The sequence below is a fragment of the Salvelinus namaycush genome, chromosome 13 (genome assembly GCF_016432855.1).
Source record: "Salvelinus namaycush isolate Seneca chromosome 13, SaNama_1.0, whole genome shotgun sequence".
Classification (NCBI taxonomy): Eukaryota; Metazoa; Chordata; class Actinopteri; order Salmoniformes; family Salmonidae; genus Salvelinus; species Salvelinus namaycush.
The window spans coordinates 34,185,867-34,207,529 of record NC_052319.1 but is presented as its reverse complement, the minus strand read 5'-3'; the positions used below and the strand labels follow the sequence as shown (position 1 = coordinate 34,207,529).

At 44.9% G+C, this 21,663-nt stretch overlaps 1 protein-coding gene across 1 annotated transcript; it reads right to left on the bottom strand.

Annotated features, from left to right (window-relative positions):
• LOC120058105 (transcriptional regulator ATRX-like) lies at positions 1–19,631 on the bottom strand. The gene is made up of 15 exons (XM_039006580.1): positions 19,538–19,631; positions 19,115–19,240; positions 18,748–18,846; positions 18,600–18,662; positions 18,343–18,501; positions 18,082–18,231; positions 17,810–17,968; positions 16,791–16,964; positions 16,566–16,690; positions 16,274–16,492; positions 14,282–14,783; positions 14,069–14,157; positions 5,328–5,393; positions 4,695–4,998; positions 1–3,833 (listed from the first exon to the last, which is right to left on the bottom strand). The coding sequence occupies exons 1-15, from the start codon at positions 19,566–19,568 to the stop codon at positions 637–639; spliced, it is 5,463 nt and encodes a 1,820-aa protein (XP_038862508.1). The 5' UTR covers positions 19,569–19,631; the 3' UTR covers positions 1–636.
• Positions 19,632–21,663: the final 2,032 nt, after the last annotated feature.

Below are 21,663 nucleotides of genomic sequence, written 5' to 3'. Positions count from 1 at the left end.
TTAGTGAATTACCTTACGATACATTACAGCACACATACTGTGTAAATTATATGCATAGGTATTGATTAAATAAAAATGATTTTACACAGGGACAGGCTGTATGAGTGCCTGTATTTAAAATATGGAGGAATGTTGTGTGTAAAGATGTTTTGGCAATGGACTACACATGAGATGATATTTAAGAAATAAATATATCTAAGAAATACTATTTACATCTGCTTGGCCCTGTTTGCGTCAGGCAGGCTAAATGACAAGATGTTACCTCTAATACCTCATGATCTATGCCAAAGGTCATATACTGTATCACATTTTTCCAACAGTCAGGTCAAGGCATTCAATATTAGGTGCACAAGAACAAACTATGCATTCATGAGAATAAAAAGATACAGTTTGTGCAAAGAAAACTCCAAATAAATAAAGACATATCATTTTTTTGGGGGGGGGGGGGTCACAACTGTGGATAAGTGACATAATAGAAAGTACAAGCACACATCCACACAGAGGTTCTCAAACACCTGTACTGTGTTAGTCTTATGACTCAGGTTTCTCAGGTCCAGAATCCTTCCAGCCACTGTTAACAGGCAGGTTTGGGTTCTGATCCATAAAGGATTTGGAACCATTGAGGTCCAGAATGTCTCACTTCAGCTCCAGGTACTGGGGTAAGACATTATTCCAGAACTGTTGGGATTCTTGGGTACTTTTGGCCTGTTTTCCCCCTGTGGTCCTCTGTTTTGTACGGGCCGCTGGTTTGGGTTTCTCCCTCGGGGGATCTTCCATCCCTTTCCTGCTGGGGGGAGCTGCTTTAGGTGGTACGCTTTGTGAGCCTTTCTTTTTCCCTTTTGCAGATTTTATCTCTTCCTCCTCTTCTTCCGCCTCCTCTTCCTGTTCATCTTCTTCCTCCTCTTCCTCTCCCTCCTCTTCTTCTTCTTTACTATCTTTCCCTTCCTCTTCCTCTTCTATACTATCTTTCTCTTCCTCTCCCTCCTCCTCTTCATCCTCCTCCTCTTCTCCTTTTTTACTATCTTTCTCTTCCTCTCCCTCCTCCTCTTCTCCTTTTTTACTATCTTTCTCATCCTCTTCTTCCTCAACTTGTTCTTCTTTAATATATTTTTCTTCCTCCTCTTCTTCTTCTCCTTCCTCTTCACCTTCTTCCTCTCCGGTTTCCTCCACCTCCATCTCCCCTTTCTGTTCCCCTGCAGCTTCTTCTTCTAATTCACCATCAATTTCTTTATTTTCTTTCCCTTCTTTTTCATCTCCCTTCTCCTCCCCCTTTTCTCCACCCTCCTCTCCCTCTGTGTCTTTTCCATCTACTTCCTGTCTATCTTTTTCTTCTTCCTTCTCTTCCTCCTCTTGCTTCTCCCTTTCCTCTTCTTGTTTGTTCGCTTCCTCCTCTTTCTCTTCATCCACTTCTATTTCCTCTTTCTCATCTTCCTGTTTTTCACCATCTTCCTCTCCTTCCTCCTCTTTCTCTTCATCCACTTCTATTTCCTCTTTCACATCTTCCTGTTTTTCACCATCTTCCTCTCCTTCCTTCTCACCCTCATCATTTTCTTTCTCCTCTTCATTATTCTCTTCTCCTTCTTCCTGATCTTTATTTTCTTCCTCCTCTTCCCCTTCACCCTCTTCCTCCCCTTCTCCCTCCTCCCCTTCCTCTTTATCATCATCATCATCATCATCTTCTTCTTCCCCCTCTTCTTCTTCTCCCTCCTCTTCCTCACTGTTTTCATCTTCAAGTTCCTCCTCTCCACTAGCATCTTCCTCCTCTGCCTCATCATCCTCTCCTCCCTCCTCTTCGACTTCACCGTTCTCCTCTTCACCTTCATTTTCATCCTCTTCTTCCTCACCCTCAACTGCTTCCTCTTCCTCTTCTCCTACATTGCCCTCACCTTCTCCACTTTCTGCACCATTTTCCTCATCGTCATCCTCTTCTCCTTTCTCCTCCTCAATTACACTTGCCTCCTCCTCCTCTTCTTCACTTTCACAACCTTCCTTATCCTCTCCCTCTCCTTCCTCATCTGTTCCACTCTCTCCCTCTCCTTCCTCCTCTCCTGACTCAGCAGCTTTACTTTCTTCACTCTCTGCTTCTTCTGCTTGTTCATCTTCCTCCTCTTCTGCTGATGCCTCACTCTTGCTCTCAGCCTCACCTCCTGATTCATCACCACCCTCCTCCTTGTTTTCATCCCCACTCTCGTCATCACTGGACTCTTCTTCACTCTTATCCTCCTCTTCCCCCTCTCCACTTGTCCCAGAACCACTCTCTCCCTCCTCTCCTTCCCCATCACTGTCTTCACTTTTCTCCTCTCCTTTCTCCTCTAGGCTTGCCTCAGAATCACTCTCTTTGCTCTCCTCCCCCTCAGAATCACTCTCTTTGCTCTCCTCCCCCTCAGAATCACTCTCTTTGCTCTCCTCCCCCTCTCCTGTCCCCTCAGAATCACTCTCTTTGCTCTCCTCCCCCTCAGAATCACTCTCTTTGATCTCCTCCCCCTCTCCTGTCCCCTCAGAATCACTCTCTTTGCTCTCCTCCCCCTCTCCTGTCCCCTCAGAATCACTCTCTTTGCTCTCCTCCCCCTCTCCTGTCCCCTCAGAATCACTCTCTTTGCTCTCCTCCCCCTCAGAATCACTCTCTTTGATCTCCTGCCCCTCTCCTGTCCCCTCAGAATCACTCTCTTTGCTCTCCTCCCCCTCTCCTGTCCCCTCAGAATCACTCTCTTTGCTCTCCTCACCCTCTCCTGTCCCCTCAGAATCACTCTCTTTGCTCTCCTCCCCCTCTCCTTTCCCCTCAGAATCACTCTCTTTGCTCTCCTCCCCCTCTCCTGTCCCCTCAGAATCACTCTCTTTGCTCTCCTCCCCCTCTCCTGTCCCCTCAGAATCACTCTCTTTGCTCTCCTCCCCCTCTCCTGTCCCCTCAGAATCACTCTCTTTGCTCTCCTCCCCCTCTCCTGTCCCCTCAGAATCACTCTCTTTGCTCTCCTCCCCCTCTCCTGTCCCCTCAGAATCACTCTCTTTGCTCTCCTCACCCTCTCCTGTCCCCTCAGAATCACTCTCTTTGCTCTCCTCACCCTCCGCGCCCTGGCTCTCTTCACTCTTCTCTTCTCTATCCTCCTCTCCTTCTCTGCTGGCCACAGAATCACTGTCTTCTGCTTCTCCCCCTTCGTTCTGTTCACTGCTCTCTTCCAGACACTTACTACTCCTGTCATCCTCCTCCTCTTCTTCCAGACCCTTACTACTCCTGTCATCCTCCTCTCCCTGTCTCTTTGTGAAATCTTCATGTTCATCATCCTCAGCCTCTGACCTTTGACCTCTACTAGTGTTCTCATCGTCGTCAACGTCGGCCTGACCTCCCGACCTGTCACTAGCAGCCTCTGTGGTGTCTGGGTTCTTCTCAGAACTCCTGCTCCCTGCTTCCTGATCAGAATTCCCGAGAACACTGATGCGGATGGCGGTCCTGTTTCTTTGCGCTACTGCACTGGGATCTGATGTTGAAGAGGAGGAGGAGGAAGGCTGGGTGATGGCGCTCTGTTTGGTGAACCTCTCTACCTGGCTGGACCGCCGAGGAGGGATAGAAGTGGCTGTGTCACTCTCTGACTGAAACCCCCTCACACTTGTCACCGCCTCACTCAAGACCCCCATGGCTACGCCTGCCACCCCCACGGCTGGAAGGAGAGAGGCTGCATCGCTGAGAAATCCTCTCCAGCCAGGCTCCCCCTCCTGGGATTCACCAATGGTATCTTTCCCTGGGACCGCCACTCTACCTTTGACCTGTGAGACAGCCAGTGGCTCTCTAAGCTCAGACTTCGCTGACTTCTTATCCCAAGCATTTTGAGGCATTGCATCTGATAATGACAGTGATGCAGATGGTAATTTGGCCTTTGAGGTAGGTTCTACTAAGATTGGTTGGCTGGAAACCTCTGTTGGCTTGCTTTTCAGTTTCACCGGGGTTCCATTCAACTCAGTCAATTTAGCTTTAACCTCTTCAGGTTTAGGCACATATTTTGTTTTGGTGGGTGCACTTTTTGTTTCTGTGACTTTGCCTTTGCCTTCATCTGCCACGTTGTTCCCCTCTGTTGTCCCTGACTCTTTGAGAGTAATAGACTCTCCAGTCTTTTGTTCATTCACCTCTTTTTCCTTCCTTTGTCCCTTTATTGGAGTGTTTTTACCTTCAGATGGTTTGTTATTATCTACTACCTTCTTAGGAATCCTCTTTACATTCAAAGGAGTGCTTTCAGCCACAGTTTTAATTGGAATTGGCTCCTTTTCCACAGGTTTACCTTTAACTTTGACTGTAGAGGATTTGGCCTCTTGAATGTTACTTTTCACAGAGGTGGATTTGACCTCTAATTGTTTACCTTTAACTTTGACTGGAGTGGACTTGACCCCTTGAAGTGGTTTATTTTGAACTTCAATAGTTTTAGTATCTTCCTCTGCAATTTTTGATTTCTTGTCTTTGGACTCCAAACTTTTAGTTTTGATGGGAGTGCTGGTCGCCTCGGCCTCCTTACTTCTGATCTTTACAGGGCCTTTACCTTTCATCTCTGTACCTTTATTCACCTCAGACAGCTTGCTTTGACCATGCTTTGGAGTGCTGGGTTTAGACACAGATATCTGGATCTGACTGTGTTTAGGAGTGCTAGGTTTCGATACAGATAACTTGCTTTGTTTCCTTGCAGATGTACTTAGCTTAGACCCTGCTTTACCTGTGCTTTGAAGATTGCTCTCTAGTTTACTGGTTTTCACTTTAAGGCCAGCCTTTTCTGTTGTCAAAGTGATGTTCTCCTTGCCCCTGGCTGGGGTTTGGGGGGTCTGAGGGGTCTTTAGTGGTTTGGGACTCTTTGAGGGCATGGCCTCTGCCTTCAACAAACTCAGACTGGAACCTCTCTGGAGCTCGGTGGGAAGGGCTTTATGGGAAGGTAGCTCCTCCTTCCTGCTGGTCAGGGTTTGTTTAACCTCCCTCTCTGCCTCCTTCACAGCTCTCCAAAGAGCCTTACCCTTTTTATGTCCCTGGAGAGATGAGAAAGAGACAAGGAGACAGAGAGAGAGAGAGAGAGAGAGAGAGAGAGAGAGAGAGAGAGGAGGGTAACGTTTTGCAAAGAGAGAGAATATTCAGAGAGTAGAGGAAGAAAGAGAGAGGAGGGTAACATTTTGCAAAGAGAGAGAATATTCAGAGGGTAAGGAAGAAAGAGAGAAGGATTTGAAACATGAAGAGAATACAGTAAAGTGTAAAGCAGAATAAAGGAGCCAAATGTACAGTGAAATAAAGGAGAAAGGAAGACAGACATGTAGATGCCAGTCCTTCTTTCCTGTTCCTTATAGTAAATACACTAACATACCTTATCCTTCTGCTCTGTAGATGTAGTCCCAGTCTCATCGCCAGAATCTCCTCTCGATAGTGATGCCTGCCTCAAAAAGAACGGGACACAAGTCTCACAACCAAACTCAACATCTCATTTAACTATGTTGAGATACGTTAATAACCTACATACAAGCTCTTACATGAAACAACTATAAAAGGGTTACAACACAAAAGCTAGAACCTTCCTTCCATCAGGAATGTAAACAAGTGTGGGTAGTCAGCTTTCCTGCAGGCAAACATGAGCCTGTATAAGAACTGCATAACAGAATAAAAAGCAGAGGCTGGTAGGAAGAACTACGACACGTGACGATGAAATCCATCTATTTTTTCCCCCAATCCCTGCTGGAAATAAATTATAATCCAAGTTAATGAGAGGGTATTGAGGTGTTATGCAAAAGCAGACCGATTCGCTCATTGCCACGGCAACCTTTATTAGAAGCCTTTCCATTCAGTCAATTAACACATCCACCTTCATCATCGGGTGCCAAACTCCTCACGTATTACACCTCAGAGACTCTCTATGAAATGGATGAAACACGTATGCACGTACAGTATACACAGTCTCATAGCACACAAGACACCCTAGCGGTTCTGTGTATAGAATGAACTAAAGTGCATGGGAGAGGCAGCACAGCAAAAATAAATGCCTGGTCTTCCCAGCATTGGTCTTCCCAGCATCATGTGTTTTTCTAGCTGCTCTCTCTCCTCCATGTCGGTTGTTCACACTGCTGGGTTTCACTGTGTGCTACAACAAGAGTAGGCCGATGAAGACCACGATGAAGATGTTGAAAACGTTGTGCATGTATCAGTAATAGCAGTGTTAGGATGTGTGTAGCTAAATACTCTTCTCCTCCGAACACAGGAAACTCCCTCACAGCCTCCCTCAGCAGGAGTCATGGAAAGATGGGCGTGAAGTGTGTCGACATCCCAGTCACGTCAACACTACGGATTAGCTATGAGCCAGGAGGAGCTGTGTGTGTATGTGTGTATAATTACGTGTGTGTATGTTGATGAGAAGAATGGCGGCAGGGACAGCGATTAAGCTCAAACCCATTTGTTTATTGGCATCTCTAGCACTGAAGCTGCAAAAGGAGACATGTTTTCTTGGAAACGCAAATGAGCAGGAGACAGACGGAGAGACAGATGGAGAGACAGACGGAGAGACAGACGGAGGGACAGACGGAGGGACAGACGCATAGACAGACGGAGAGACAGACGGAGAGACAGACGCAGAGACAGATGGAGAGACAGATGGAGAGACAGACGCAGAGACAGACGGAGAGAGACAGATGGATAGACAGATGAGAGAGACAGATGGAGAGACAGACACAGAGACAGATGGAGAGACAGATGCAGACAGATGGAAAGAGACAGATGGAGAGACAGATGGAGAGACAGATGGAGACAGACAGAGAGAGACAGATGGAGAGAGACAGATGCAGAGACAGACGGAGAGAGACAGATGGAGAGACAGACGGAGAGAAACAGATGGAGAGACAGATGGAGACAGATGGAGAGACAGACGGAGAGAAACAGATGGAGAGACAGATGCAGAGACAGACGGAGAGAGACAGATGGAGAGACAGAGGGAGAGAAACAGATGCAGAGACAGACGGAGAGAGACAGACGGAGAGAGACAGACGGAGAGAGACAGACGGAGAGAGACAGACGGAGAGAGACTCAGAGACAGACTCAGAGACAGACTCAGAGACAGACTCAGAGACAGACTCAGAGACAGACTCAGAGACAGACTCAGAGACAGACGCAGAGACAGACGCAGAGAGAGACGCAGAGAGAGACAGACGCAGAGACAGATGTAGAGAGAGACAGACGCAGAGAGAGACAGACGCAGAGATAGACGGAAAGACAGACGCAGAGACAGATGGAAAGACAGACGACTGCGTGGTTGAGCACGACTCCAACACCATCATTAAGTTTGCTGACGACAACGGTGGTAGACCTGATCACTGACAACGATGAGACAGCCTATAGGGAGGAGGTCAGAGACCTGGCAGTGTGGTGCCAGGACAACAACCTCTCCCTCAACAAGGCAAGACAAAGGAGATGATCGTGGACTACAGGAAAAGGATGGCCGAACACACCCCCATTCACATCGACGGGGCTGCAGTGGAGCAGGTTTAGAGTCCACATCACCAACAACCTAACATGGTCCAAACATACCAAGAAAGTCGTGAAGAGGGCACGACAACACCTCTTCCCCCTCAGGAGACTGAAAATATTTGGCATGGGTCCCCAGATCCTCAACATTTCTACAGCTGCACCATCGAGAGCCTCCTGACCGGTTGCATCACCACCTGGTATGGCAACTAGTGATGCACCGATATGTCATTTTGGCCGATACCGATTTCCAATATTTTCTTTCCCAAAAAACCCTAATACCGATAACCGATATTTACATTTTTGCTGCCTTTTAAGCATTCTAGTATAGTTAAATAGTTAACACACACACGTGGACACAGCGGTCTAAGGCATTTCAGTGCAAGAGGAGTCACTACAGTCCCTGGTTCGATTCCAGGCTGTATCACATCCGGCCGTGATTGGGAGTCCCATAGGGCGGCGCACAATTGGCCGGGTTTGGCCGGGGTAGGCCGTAAATGTAAATAAGAATTTGTTCTTAACTGACTTGCCAAGCTAAATAAAGGTTACACACACACACACACACACACACACACACCACACTGACCAAAAAGGTATTTTGTTGGCATTTATCAGTAAAACAGTCAAAACCTATTTCTTTCACTTACTTGCTGTGCTGTTTCATTGTTCATTTGTTCAGTCTTTTCATTCTCAACCAGGATTTCATCAGACATGTCAAGCAGTAAAGTTTCAGCTTTGTCTGTCCGTGGCCTGGGTGCGCACTGTCACTGTGTCCGTTTCCATTTTGTCTAGCTGTGTATGTAACATTTTACGTAAACCCTGTTTCTTGTCTGCATCGAAGTAGCAGTCCTTGTACATAGCATCGAGCACGGTGGCGACACAGTAAAGAGAGAATGCCACCGAATCGTTTGTTCACAGCCTGTCGGCGGTTTTGTTGAGCAGGTGTTTCAATGCCATGACAGAGGGTATCAAGTTTGCTGCAGACGCAGTTGATGAGCTTATTTCTCGAGTCAGTTGTTCGAATGGAGCTAGGAGTGTATTCATGATTCCAAGTTTCAAATATGTTCTCAAATGCCATTGAAATGGCAGCAGCAGTATGACAACCATCATATTCATGAGCATGCAATACGACTTTCCTCAGTACGAAATCCTTGACTATCCACTGTCTTGCTCACTCTCAGCATACTCATTGGGCTGATATCGCTGGTCCAAATGTCAGTTGTGAAGTTAACAGCAGTGACGCTATTACTGTGTAACTCCGGTAGGGCAACATCTGAAAAATAGCTCACTTGGTAGTGTGTACCGGTGTCGGTGAAAGCCAACATCACCGCTGACAGAGAACGGTTGATTGTCAAGGGCAAAGAATTTCGCCTTAGAGTTGTCTCGCTGAAATGTTATGCTTGACTTGTTGAACGCTCGATCCACACAGCAGACATTGTGGGCTAGGTTAGGAATGCTGTGTTGCACGTGTAGTGCAACATTTTACGTGGCGTCATTATGTCATGTACAGTTGAAGTCGGAAGTTTACATACACTTAGGTGGGAGTCATTAAAACTCGTTTCTCAACCACTCCACAAATTTCTTGTTTACAAACTATAGTTTTGGCAAGTCGGTTAGGACATCTACTTTGTGCATGACACAAGTAATTTTTCCAACAATTGTTTACAGACAGATTATTTCACTTATCTGTATCACAATTCCAGTGGGTCAGAAGTTTACATGCACAAAGTTGACTGTGCCTTTAAACAGCTTGGAAAATTCCAGAAAATGATGTCATGGCTTTAGAAGCTTCTGATAGGCTAATTGACATAATTTGAGTCAAATGGAGGTGTACCTGTGGATGTATTTCAAGACCTACCTTCAAACTCAGTTCCTCTTTGCTTGACATCATGGGAAAATCAAAAGAAATCAGCCAAGACCTCATAAAAAAAATTGTAGACCTCCACGAGTCTGGTTCATCCTTGGGAGCAATTTCCAAACGCCTGAAGGTGCCACGTTCATCTGTACAAACAATAGTACGCAAGTATAAACACCATGGGACCACGCAGCCGTCATACCGCTCAGGAAGGAGACGCGTTCTGTCTCCTAGAGATGAACGTACTTTGGTGCGAAAAGTGCAAATCAATCCCAGAACAACAGCAAAGGACCATGTGAAGATGCTGGAGGAAACAGGTACAAAAGTATCTATATCCATAGTAAAACGAGTCTTATATTGACATAACCTGCTCAGCAAGGAAGAAGCCACTGCTCTAAAACCGCCATTAAAAAAGCCAGACTGGCCTCCCGGGTGGCGCAGTGGTCTAGGGCACTGCATCGCAGTGCTAGCTGCGCCACCAGAGTCTCTGGGTTCGCGCCCAGGCTCTGTCGCAGCCGGCCGCGACCGGGAGGTCCGTGGGGCGACGCACAATTGGCCTAGCGTCGTCCGGGTTAGGGAGGGTTTGGCCGGTAGGGATATCCTTGTCTCATCGCACTCCAGCGACTCCTGTGGCGGGCCGGGCGCAGTGCGCACTAACCAAGGGGGCCAGGTGCACGGTGTTTCCTCCGACACATTGGTGAGGCTGGCTTCCGGGTTGGAGGCGGGCTGTGTTAAGAAGCAGTGCGGCTTGGTTGGATTGTGCTTCGGAGGACGCATGGGTTTCGACCTTCGTCTCTCCCGAGCCCGTACGGGAGTTGTAGCGATGAGACAAGATAGTAATTACTAGCGATTGGATACCACGAAAATTGGGGAGAAAAGGGGGTAAAATTAGAAAATATTTTTTTTTAAAAGCCGGACTACGGTCTGCAACTGCACAAGGGGACAAAGAACTGTTTGGCCATAATGACCATCGTTATGTTTGGAGGAAAAAGGGGGATGCTTGCAAGCTGAAGAACACCATCCCAACCATGAAGCACGGGGGTGGCAGCATCATGTTGTGGGGGTGCTTTGCTACAGGAGGTCTCGTGCACTTTACAAAATAGATGGCATCACGTGGAAGGAAAACTATGTGGATATATTGAAGCAACATCTCAAGACATCAGTCAGGAAGTTAAAGCTTGGTCGCAAATGGGTCTTCCAAATGGACAATGACCCCAAGCATACTTCCAAAGTTGTGGCAAAATGGCTTAAGGGCAACAGGGTCAAGGTATTGGAGTGGCCATCACAAAGCCCTGACCTCAATCCCATAGAAAATTTGTGGGCAGAACTGAAAAAGTGTGTGCGAGCAAGGAGGCCTACAAACCTGACTCAGATACACCAGCTCTGTCAGGAGGAATGGGCCAAAATTCACCCAAGTTATTGTGGGAAGCTTGTGGAAGGCTACCCAAAACGTGTGACCCAAGTTAAACAATTTAAAAGCAATGCTACTAAATACTAATTGAGTGCATGTAAACTTCTGACCCACTGGGAATGTGATGAAGGAAATAAAAGCTGAAATAAATAATTCTCTCTACTATTAGTCTGACATTTCACATTCTTAAAATAAAGTGGTGATCCTAACTGACCTCAGACAGGGAATTTTTACTAGGATTAAATGTCAGGAATTGTGAAAAACTAAGTTTAAATGTATTTGACTAAGGTGTATGTAAACTTCCGACTTCAACTGTACCTACGTTATATAGGTATGCACGTCAGCTTTGACATCGGTTTCGCACATCGGCGTTAAACTAGACATCGGGCAGATACCGATGTTGCCATTTTTAGCTAATATCGGCCGATATGGATATATTCACCGATATATCGTGCATCCCTAATGGCAACTGCTCTACATCCAACCGTAAGGCGCTACAGAGGGTAGTGTGTACAGCCCAGTACATCACTGGGGCCAAGCTTCCTGCCATCCAGGACCTATATACTACGCGGCGTCAGAGGAGGGCCCAAAAAATTGTCAAAGACTCCAGTCACCCTAGTCATAGACTGTTCTCTCTGCTATCGCACGGCAAGCGGTACCGGAGAGCCAAGTCTAGGTCCAAAAGGCTCCGTAACAGCTTCTACCCCCAAGCTATATGACTGCTGAACAATTTATCAAATGGCCACCTGGACTATTTACATTGACACCCCCACCCTTTGTTTAAACACTGCTGCTACTCGCTGTTTATTGTCTATGCATAGTCACTTTACCCCTACCTACATGTACACATTACCTCGACTAACCTGTACCCCTGCACATTGACTCGGTACCCCCTGTGTATAGCCTCGTTATTTTATTGTTACTTTTTTATTTTTTGGGGTAAATATTTTCTTAACTATTTTTTTAACTGCATTATTGTTTAAGGGCTTGTAAGTAAGCATTTCACGGTAATGATATTTCATGGTAAGGCGCATGTGACAAGTAAAATGTGATTTGATTTGAATAAGCAGGAATCCGGAATCCTCCAACCAAGATTTCTAGAAAACCTGATATTTTTGGGGAAGTTACTGTAACTTTACAACCTAGACCAAAGTAATGAGCCATTCTGATCCCAGGCCAAAGTCATGGAGCCCACATACCTGACCATAGCAAGACAGCAAACCTAATACACATACAGATCTATAACACATACAATGCCTTCAGAAAGTATTCATACTCCTTGACTTTTTCCACATTTTGTTGCGTTACAGCCTGAATATAAAAAGATTAAACTGAGATGTTGTGTCACTGGCCTACAGACAATATCATAGTGTCAGAATGGAATTATGTTTTTAGAAATGTTGACAAATTAATAAAAAGTCAATAACTATTCAACCCCTTTGAGGCAAGCCTAAATAAGTTCAGGATCAAAAATGTGCTTAACAAGTCACATAATATGTTGCATGGACTCTGTGTGCCATAACATTATCTTTGAATGACTACCTCATCTCTGTACCCCATACATATGATTATCTTTCACGTCTACTCCCGCTCCACCTCGCCGGTTTACTAACCACCGGTCCTGGCAACCCATCATTACACACACCTGCACCTCATCATTAGGCACACCTGGACTTCATTACGTCCCCTTTATTTAGCCCTCTGTGTTCATCAGTCCTTAGGTGTTATTGATTGTCTCTCACGTTCAGTATGCTTCCCATGTTTGTGCTTTTGTATCTGTTCCGTATTAAACTCACCTTCTGCACCTGCTCTCTTGACTCCCGGGGTATACCTAAAATTATCTGTTAGGTCCCTCAGTCGAGCACTGAATTTCAAACACAGCAAAGACCTGGGAGGTTTTTCCAATGCCTCGCTAAGAAGGGATCTGATTGGTAGATGATTTTATATACATATATATATATATATATATATATATTTTTTTTTTAAAGCAGACATTGAATATTCCTTTGAGCATGGTGATGTTATTAATTACACTTTGGATGGTGTATCAATACACCCAGTCATTACAAAGATACAGGCATCCTTCCTAACTCAGTTGCCGGAGAGGTAGGAAACCACTCATGGATTTACCATGAGGGCAATGGTAACTTTAAAACAGTTACAGAGTTTAATGGCTGTTTATTTATTTATTTTTTTTAACTTTTATTTAACTAGGCAAGTCAGTTAAGAACAAATTCTTATTTTCAATGACGGCCTAGGAACAGTGGGTTAACTGCCTTGTTCAGGGGCAGAATGACAGATTTTTATCTTGTCAGCTCGGGGATTCTATCTTGCAACCTTCCGGTTACTAGTCCAACACTCTAACCACTAGGCTACCTTGTGATAGGACAAAACTGAGGATAAAAAATAAAAAAAATTAATTACTCTAAAATACTAACCTAAATGACAGAGTGAAAGGAAGGAAGCCTGTAAAGAATAAAAATATTCCAAAACATGTATCTTGTTTGCAATAAGGCACTAAAGTAAAAGTGGCAAAGAAATTTACTTTATGTTCTGAATACCAAGCGTTCTGTTTGGGGCAAATCCAACACAACACATCACTGAGTACCACTCTTCATATTTTCAAGCATGGTGGTGGCTGCAACATGTTATGGATATGCTTGTCATCGGCAAGGACTATGGAGTTTTTTTAGGATAAAAATAAATGGAATAGAGCTAAGTACAGGCAAAATCCTAGTGGAAAACCTGGTTCAGTCTGCATACCAGCAGATACTGGGAGACAAATTCACCTTTCAGCAGGACAATAACCTAAGACACAAAGCCAAATCTACCAAGACGACATTGAATGTTCCTGAGTGGCCTAGTTACAGTTTTGACTTAAATCGGCTTAAATCTATGGCAAGACTTAAAAATGGCTATCTAGCAATGACCAACAACCAACTTGACAGAGCTTGAAGAATTAAAAAAAATATATTGTGCAAATATTGTACAATCCAGGTGTGCAAAGCTCTTAGAGATTTACCCAGAAAGACTCACAGCTGTAACCACTGCCAAAGGTGATTCTAACATGTATTGACTCAGAGGTATAAATACTTATGTAAATTAGATATTTCTTTATTTAATTTTCAATAATTTTGCTAAAAGTTCGAAAAACATGTTTTCACTTTGTCATTATGGGGTATTGTGTGTAGATGGGTGATAAAATATATATTTAATCCATTTTGAATTCAGGCTGAAACACAACAAAATGTGAAATAAGTCAAGGGGTATGAATACATTCTAAAGGCACTGAAGTACACATTATAATATTTTATAATAAATCCGCTGTACTCACCAGGTTTGACAACGTGTCCTTTTCATCCTCCATATTCTCAATGAGCATCAGGCTGTCAGGGGCTTCTGGCACTGTGTCCTCGTTCCTCTCTGTAAAAACACACAGAGAACACTGGGATAGGTCATAGAATATGGGTCGCAGTTATGCCTACAGCTTGTGGCCATATAGTTTTGCGAAAAGGTAAGACAGCATTGTAGGATTCAACTACTGTACCTGTCTGTGGTGAGGTGGGACTCCGAGAAGGGCTTGGGTGCACCTTAGACAGCGTTTTGGGGGATTGGTTGTAATCTGTGGGCTTTTTAAAGGGGGTTTTAGGGGACAGTGTGGGGTCGGGGATGAGTTTAGGCATGGATTTGAAGGACTGTGAGGGGCTAATGGGTTCTTTAGATGTGGATTTTGGTGATTTTGACAGGGTGGGCTTCTTCTTCTTAGGGCTGGACTTTGAGGAGAGTGAAGGGCTGGGAGGGTCTGGGAATGTGAATTGGGGTGCCCGTGATGGTGTTAAAGGGGGTTTGCCTCTGGGTTTGAGTGACAGAGAGGGACTGGGGGTGTTGTTTGAGGAGGGATTGGAGGACAGTGAGGAGGTGGAGGGGTCTTTACATGGTGTTCTGGAGATGTGGATGTTCCTGGACACAGGAAGGGAGGTGTTGAAGAAGCCAGACATCAGAGGAGGAAGGTTACGGAACATCTGGCCAAACTGCTCTGGAGAACACTCCTGAAACAGACCACACAGAAAAGTAAACTGAACAAAAATATAAACGCAACATGCAACAATTTCAACGATTTTACTGAGTTACGGCTCATAAGGAAATCAGTCCATTTAAATAAATTCATTAGGCCCTAATCTATGGATTTCACATGACTGGACAGGGATGCAGCCATGGGTGGGCCTGGCAGGGCATAGGCCCACCCACTTAGTAACCAGACCCATCCACTGGGGAGCCAGGCCCAGCCAATCAGAATTAGTTTTCCCCCACAAAAGTGCTTATTACAGACCAAAATAATCCTCAGTTTCACCAGCTGTCCGGGTGGCTGGTCTCAGACCATCCAGCAGGGGAAGAAGCTTGATGTGGAGGTCCTGGGCTGGTGTGGTTACATGTGGTCTGTGGTTGTGAGGCCGGTTGGACGTACTGCCAAATTCTCTAAAACGAGTTGGAGGTGGCTTATGGTAGAGAAATTAATGTTCAATTCTCTGGCAACAGCTCTGGTGGACATTCCTTTCTTCAGCATGCCAATTGCACGCTCCCTCAAAACTTGAGACATCTGTGGCATTGTGTCGTGCGACAAAACTGCACATTTTAGAGTGGCCTTTTATTGCCCCCAGCACAAGGTGCACCTGTGTAATGATCATGTTGTTTAATCAGCTTCTTGATATGCCACACCTGTCAGATGGATGGATTATCTTGGCAAAAGAGAAATGCTCACTAGCAGGGATGTAAACACATTTGTGAACAAAATTGGAGAGAAACAAGCTTTTTGTGAGTATGGAACATTTCTGGGATCTTTTATTTCAGCTCATGAAATATGGGACCAACACTTTACATGTTGCATTTATATTTTTGTTCAGTACTGAATAATGGCTACATAAGGGCTCAGTTGCTCCCTCAGGCCATATTAGTACTAAAGTGAAGTGATTGAGACTGGTACACATAAAGTAGGCTACTGCACATGACCATTACCAGAGAGGAAGAGGTGAAGCGAGAGGCTCCACTCCAGTCAAAATCTGTCCACGCGAGAATACAGCTATAAGCAGACCAAGTGGGGATTTTTGGTATCAAAGGCTAAGAAAAAGTGTCAGATTTGGTCAACAAAAAATATGATTGTTAATTTGCTACGTGAGACTTATTTGATCAAATAGAAGTTTAGTAATGTTTAGATTGTTACTAAAATAAGTGGCATCTCTGCAGCTTTGAGAAAAATGTTTTTATATTGGAGTTGTGTCTGTTGTTCACACACATATCTGCCCTTTCATTGGCTAGAATGTCCCTCCTGATCTCGCATCCACCCACCTGCCTTTACGCCTTCATGATAACGACTTCCATTGCTGGGCGGAGACCATCTCATCATTATATACAGTTTCTCTGAAATGTGACGCAACACTGCTCCCTAGTGAAGGCAACCAAACACCACAACTCTGTCACTCCTTGTAATCAACACTCCAATTCTCCTTTCTGAAACGTTCTGATGTTGTGGCCCAGCGCTCACCCTCTCCCTGCGGCGGGCCCTAGCAGACAGGGTCCAGAGAGGAGGTGCAGTCGGTGGGTTGGACATCAGGAGGGAGGGATCCATCAAGAGCAGCTCAGTGTAGGTTTCCAGAGTCTCCAGAATGGTCTCTGTGACATCATCTTCCTCTATCACCACTTCCTCAACCTCTGGGGGTCTGGGCATAGCCAGCACCAGCATGTGAGAGCTGCCACCTGCCACCTGAACACACATGCACAGTATTAGCACATGCACAAACACAAACACTCACACAAACCCACACAGCTTGACTCACTGACTGGACACTGTATTTGAGGAAGCGTGGGCACAGTGTTGGTCTGAACTGGTTGGTGAAGTTCTCTTCCCCCAGTCCTAGTTTACCATGGCGACCATCCCCAAAGGTGTACAGAATCCCACTGTCTGGAGGGTGAGACATGGGGTCTCAATGGAACATGCTCAGGTTTCAAATGTCTGAATGACAACTTCTATTCAACAGTGTATACTTAGTAGAATATATTACAGTAGAATAGAAGCTTGCCTGTGATCACTGCAGTGTGGTTCTCTCCACAGGTGACGTGACTGACTCTGCCGTTCCGGAAGTGGACCAGTGCTTTGGGCAAAGGTGCTTCGAACAGGAAGGTCCCGTGGCCCAGCTGACCATGCTGACCCCGCCCAAACGTGTACACATCCTCCTCTGGAACACGGAGAGGAAGCAAGAGAGAGAGAGATATAGAGGTATAGAGGAAGCAAGAGAGAGAGAGAGATAGAGAGGTATAGAGGAAGCAAGAGAGAGAGAGAGAGATAGAGAGGTATAGAGGAAGCAAGAGAGAGAGAGAGATAGAGAAGTATAGAGGAAGCAAGAGAGAGAGATAGAGGTATAGAGGAAGCAAGAGAGAGAGATAGAGAGGTATAGAGGAAGCAAGAGAGAGAGATAGCAATAGAGGAAGCAAGAGAGAGAGATAGCAATAGAGGAAGCAAGAGAGAGAGATAGCAATAGAGAGGTATAGATATAGAGGTATAGAGAGAGATAGAGGCATAGAGCGAGATAGAGGTATAGAGGAAGCAAGAGAGAGAGATAGCGATAGAGAGGTATAGAGAGAGATAGAGAGGTATAGAGGAAGCAAGAGAGAGAGATAGCGATAGAGAGGTATAGAGAGAGATAGAGAGATAGAGAGGTATAGCGAGAGATAGAGATCGAGAGGTATAGAGAGAGAGGTATAGCGAGAGATAGAGATCGAGAGGTATAGAGAGAGAGAGGTATAGAGAGAGAGGTATAGAGAGGAAGCAAGAGAGAGAGAGGTATAGAGAGAGATAGAGAGGAAGCAAGAGAGAGAGAGAGGTATAGAGAGAGATAGAGAGGAAGCAAGAGAGAGAGAGAGGTATAGAGAGGTATAGAGGAAGAGAGAGAAAGAGAGAGATAGAGAGGTATAGAGGAAGGGGAGACGGTCACAAACTGGAAACAGTAGACAGACTGTGTTATTTTATTAACAGTACTGTATCTATGAGTTAGTATTCATTTTATTTCCCAGTGATATTTACTTGTGAGTGCCACTGTGTGCTCCCCTCCACAGGACACTTGGATGACTGGGTCCTGGATGCCATCCACCTGCTGAGGGACTCTGTGATTGGCCAGCTGGTCACGGAATAGACCCAGCCTTCCGTTCCGACTCTCCCCAAACGTGTAGAGGTCCCCGTCCACTGGAACAAGCCCAAACCAAACACAATAACCCAGCCGAATTACTATATGACAACAGGTTAATGGTATGCACACGGTTCAGCTACTCAATTTAAATGAACCCTGTGTGTGTTACCTGTGACGAACGCTGAGTGGTGGTATCCACAGGACACCCAGGCCACTGACTGCCCCACCATCACCTCTCTAGGCTCTGAGGCGTAGCTCTCTGCCCCCAGACCGATCTGGCCAACCGAGTTATCACCCCACATGAACAGCCTGCCTTCCTCTGTCAACACATATACAACACAGCACACATACTGACAGAGAAGACTGACCAACAGACAGACCGACAGACACACACACAGTAGACAGACAGTCTTTCTGTTTTCAACGTTACCTGTCAGAGCAGCTGAGGTGTTGCAGCCAGCAGCGAGCATTTTGATTGGTGCGTGGTCAGAGAAGGGATGAATCAGGTGGAAGGTGTTTGTGTCATCACAGTGTCCCAAACCAAGCTGCCCCTCCTGGTTACTGCCAGCACCATAAACACGCCCACTCCCTGAGAAACATGGGTGAAAGCCTCATAAGTCATTGTAATGGCACATATTCATAACATGTTCTATAGTAATGTAGAGTAAAACAACTTGGTTCTTTTACATGTGCACATGATTGTGTGGTCTCTTCCACATGCTGCAAACTTCACTTTTTCTGTCTTCAACACTAAAGAAAAAAAACATGTGTTTTAACGTTACAAAACATTGACAAAATGTGAGTCGAACATAATCCTTGTACATGATGGACTGACCTTTCACAGCAGTGGGCTTGTTGATGTTGACGTTGATCTTTAACCCCAGTCCTAGCTGACCGCAGGTATTACTTCCAAACATGAACAGCCTGCTATGGCCTACACATAGGAGAAGACATAATTATACTGTTTTTATGTATTTCTTTGTGTCTTTGAACAAGTAAATACTATACATGTCTTGAAGTTAAAGGCATTTTGTTCATAACACTGTTTGATTACAGGTCCATTAATAAACTGATAATGAACCATTGATAATGATTTACCAGCATTTTATAAACAACAAACGAGCTATGTATTGATCGTTTTAGACACAGTGTCCCCAAGTCATCCAATCATATGGTAGAGTGTAGGTTACATTATTGATCACCTGTTACGACAGCAGTGTGATCACCCCCACACGAGATTTCTTCTGGATGGTCATTCTTCAGCCAGAATTTACTGGGCACATTATCAGCAAACTTGCTCTTCCCAAAGGTGAAGATTGCTCCTGTTTCTGTTAGGGTAAAAAACTACTTTAAGAAGAAGAGAAACTATGACATTTCATAGGAGTTTGAGGAAATATCAGGTGCTATACGTTTGTACTACATGATTTCACTACTAGGCTTTACAGCAGTAAGTAAATCCTAATGCCAGCCGGTTGTCACGTATTTAGGTCGCTGCAAGACAGAAATAGCAACAGGTTAGCTAATGGTCCCTACCATACATTACTGTCTAGTGCTAGTATAGCAACTATTGAGCTAAATAACAGCCATATGCTTCAAAAAAGCGATTCAGACACAGGTTTCCTAACCAGGTATATCATCTTCCGTCTGCCCGGTCATCTCGCCCCTGGTGTCGGCTCACCTCACAGGTGCCTGTCACATTCCTCGGCAGAAACAATCTGCCGATTCGATTATGCAGAGCACCGGTCTATGGCACGTGACGTGACCAGTGTGAGCAACAATAGCGGAATCGGCGGTTTGCCTTCAAAATAAAGGTCTCTCATTGAAACTGATGGAAACGGATCAAAAATTGTGGAATCACGCCACAATTGTATTAAAGGAAAACTATATTTTGGTATTTGTTTAATTAATCCATTGTTGATACAGTCCCAAATGTTTTGCATGTCAGTAATCAAGTTTAGAAGATATGTAACTTTCAAAATACATATGATGAAAAATGCACCATACAGGCCAGATTTCTGTATTTTATGAATGTTCTGGCCGTGGCTCCTCCTTTTCTTTTGCAGAGTACCCTCAGGTGGTTCAGGTGCTTCCTTCCCTCCTTCTCCAGGCAGTCTGTGGGCACTCCAGGACATGTTTTCTTAGAATGGGACCCCAAGGAACTTGGCTGGAGTGCCTTTCCATACAGTTTAAGGTGCACTTGCTTGGGATTAAGCTTGACCGTCCACAGATTTAACCCAGTTCTCGATCTCTGTTATGCTCTTCTGTAGCTTTTTTCCAGCATGGACAATGTTTTTGGAGGAGGCCCAATAACAGAGATCGACTGCAATCTGGGCCACTTGTCCGTCTCTTGGGTGGGGGAAATAAATATCACAGATGTATTTTAAAAACAGTAGAGGACAGACGGCGGAGCCTTGGGGTTCTCCTGCCTCTGGAGAGAACCTGAATGATGTGGCTTCTCCCACCCTCACCGCTGTCTCCCGCTGATTTAAAAAGCTGTTTAAAAGAATGACCATCTGAGTGGGGAATTTCAGGTTTGTATCCTATAGCCTATAGATGAGCCCATTGTGCCACATCTTATCGAACGCCTTTTCAATGTCCAAGAAGACAGCCACCATCACCTCTTTTTTTGTCAGCCTCAGGATGTTGTCAGTAGTTGATATCTTCTTGACAACGACAATCTTTGGGACTGGTAGGGACATCTCAGGGCTTCATGCCCTCTTCTATCCCTCTTCTCCATGTATCGGTCTGGTGAAGGTCAGGTTTGGCAAAGTACAAGGGGAAGGGGGTGGTGGAGTTCTCCTTTATTTATCTCAACTTCATGTAAACAGTCAAACCAGATTTGATGTTGCTAAAATTTAAGCTTCTATCATAGTGCTTATCCTCTTCCTGTTACCCGTAGGTGTGGTCGGAAATATAGTTGGCATGTAGGTTTCTCACTTATGTATGGCACAAATTGCAGTATGGGGGAGGGGAATGGGCAGGGTATATGGAAATGAAAACTGTAGTATAGTTAAAAAAGTGTCGTGTTTTTGCGGACATTACTGTCGTATTTACTTCAGTGTTTTTTGGGGGGGATAATACTGTAGTATTTACTATAGTATTCTACAGTATACTACAACATTCTCTGGTACGTACTACACATGATCGAGTGATACTACAGTGTGTAGTAGAGTATTTTACAGTATACTACAGTTTACTATAGAATTCTATAGTAAACAGTAGTATGTTTTCATGTGAGCAGACACTCACAGAACACAACTGTGACGAGTTTTCACAAATATTAGCGTCGTACCACTTATTGTGGGACAGTTGTGTTCTGTAGGTGTCACTGAGTAGGCTGATACCCCATTTCATGGACCCAAGATCTATAAGTAATTCTGTACATTGCAATATCAAATCAAATCAAAGTTTATTTGTCACGTGCGCTGAATACAACAGGTGAAGACCTTACAGTGAAATGCTTACTTAAAGGCTCTAACCAATAGTGCAAAAAAGGTATTAGGTGAACAATAGGTAGGTAAAGAAATAAAACAACAGTAAAAAGACAGGCTTTATACAGTAGCGAGGCTATAAAAGTAGCGAGGCTACATACAGACACCGGATAGTCAGGCTGATTGAGGTAGTATGTACATGTAGATATGGTTAAAGTGACTATGCATATATGATGAACAGAGAGTAGCAGTAGCGTAAAAGAGGGATTGGCGGGTGGTGGGACACAATGCAGATAGCTCAGTTAGCCACTGTGCGGGAG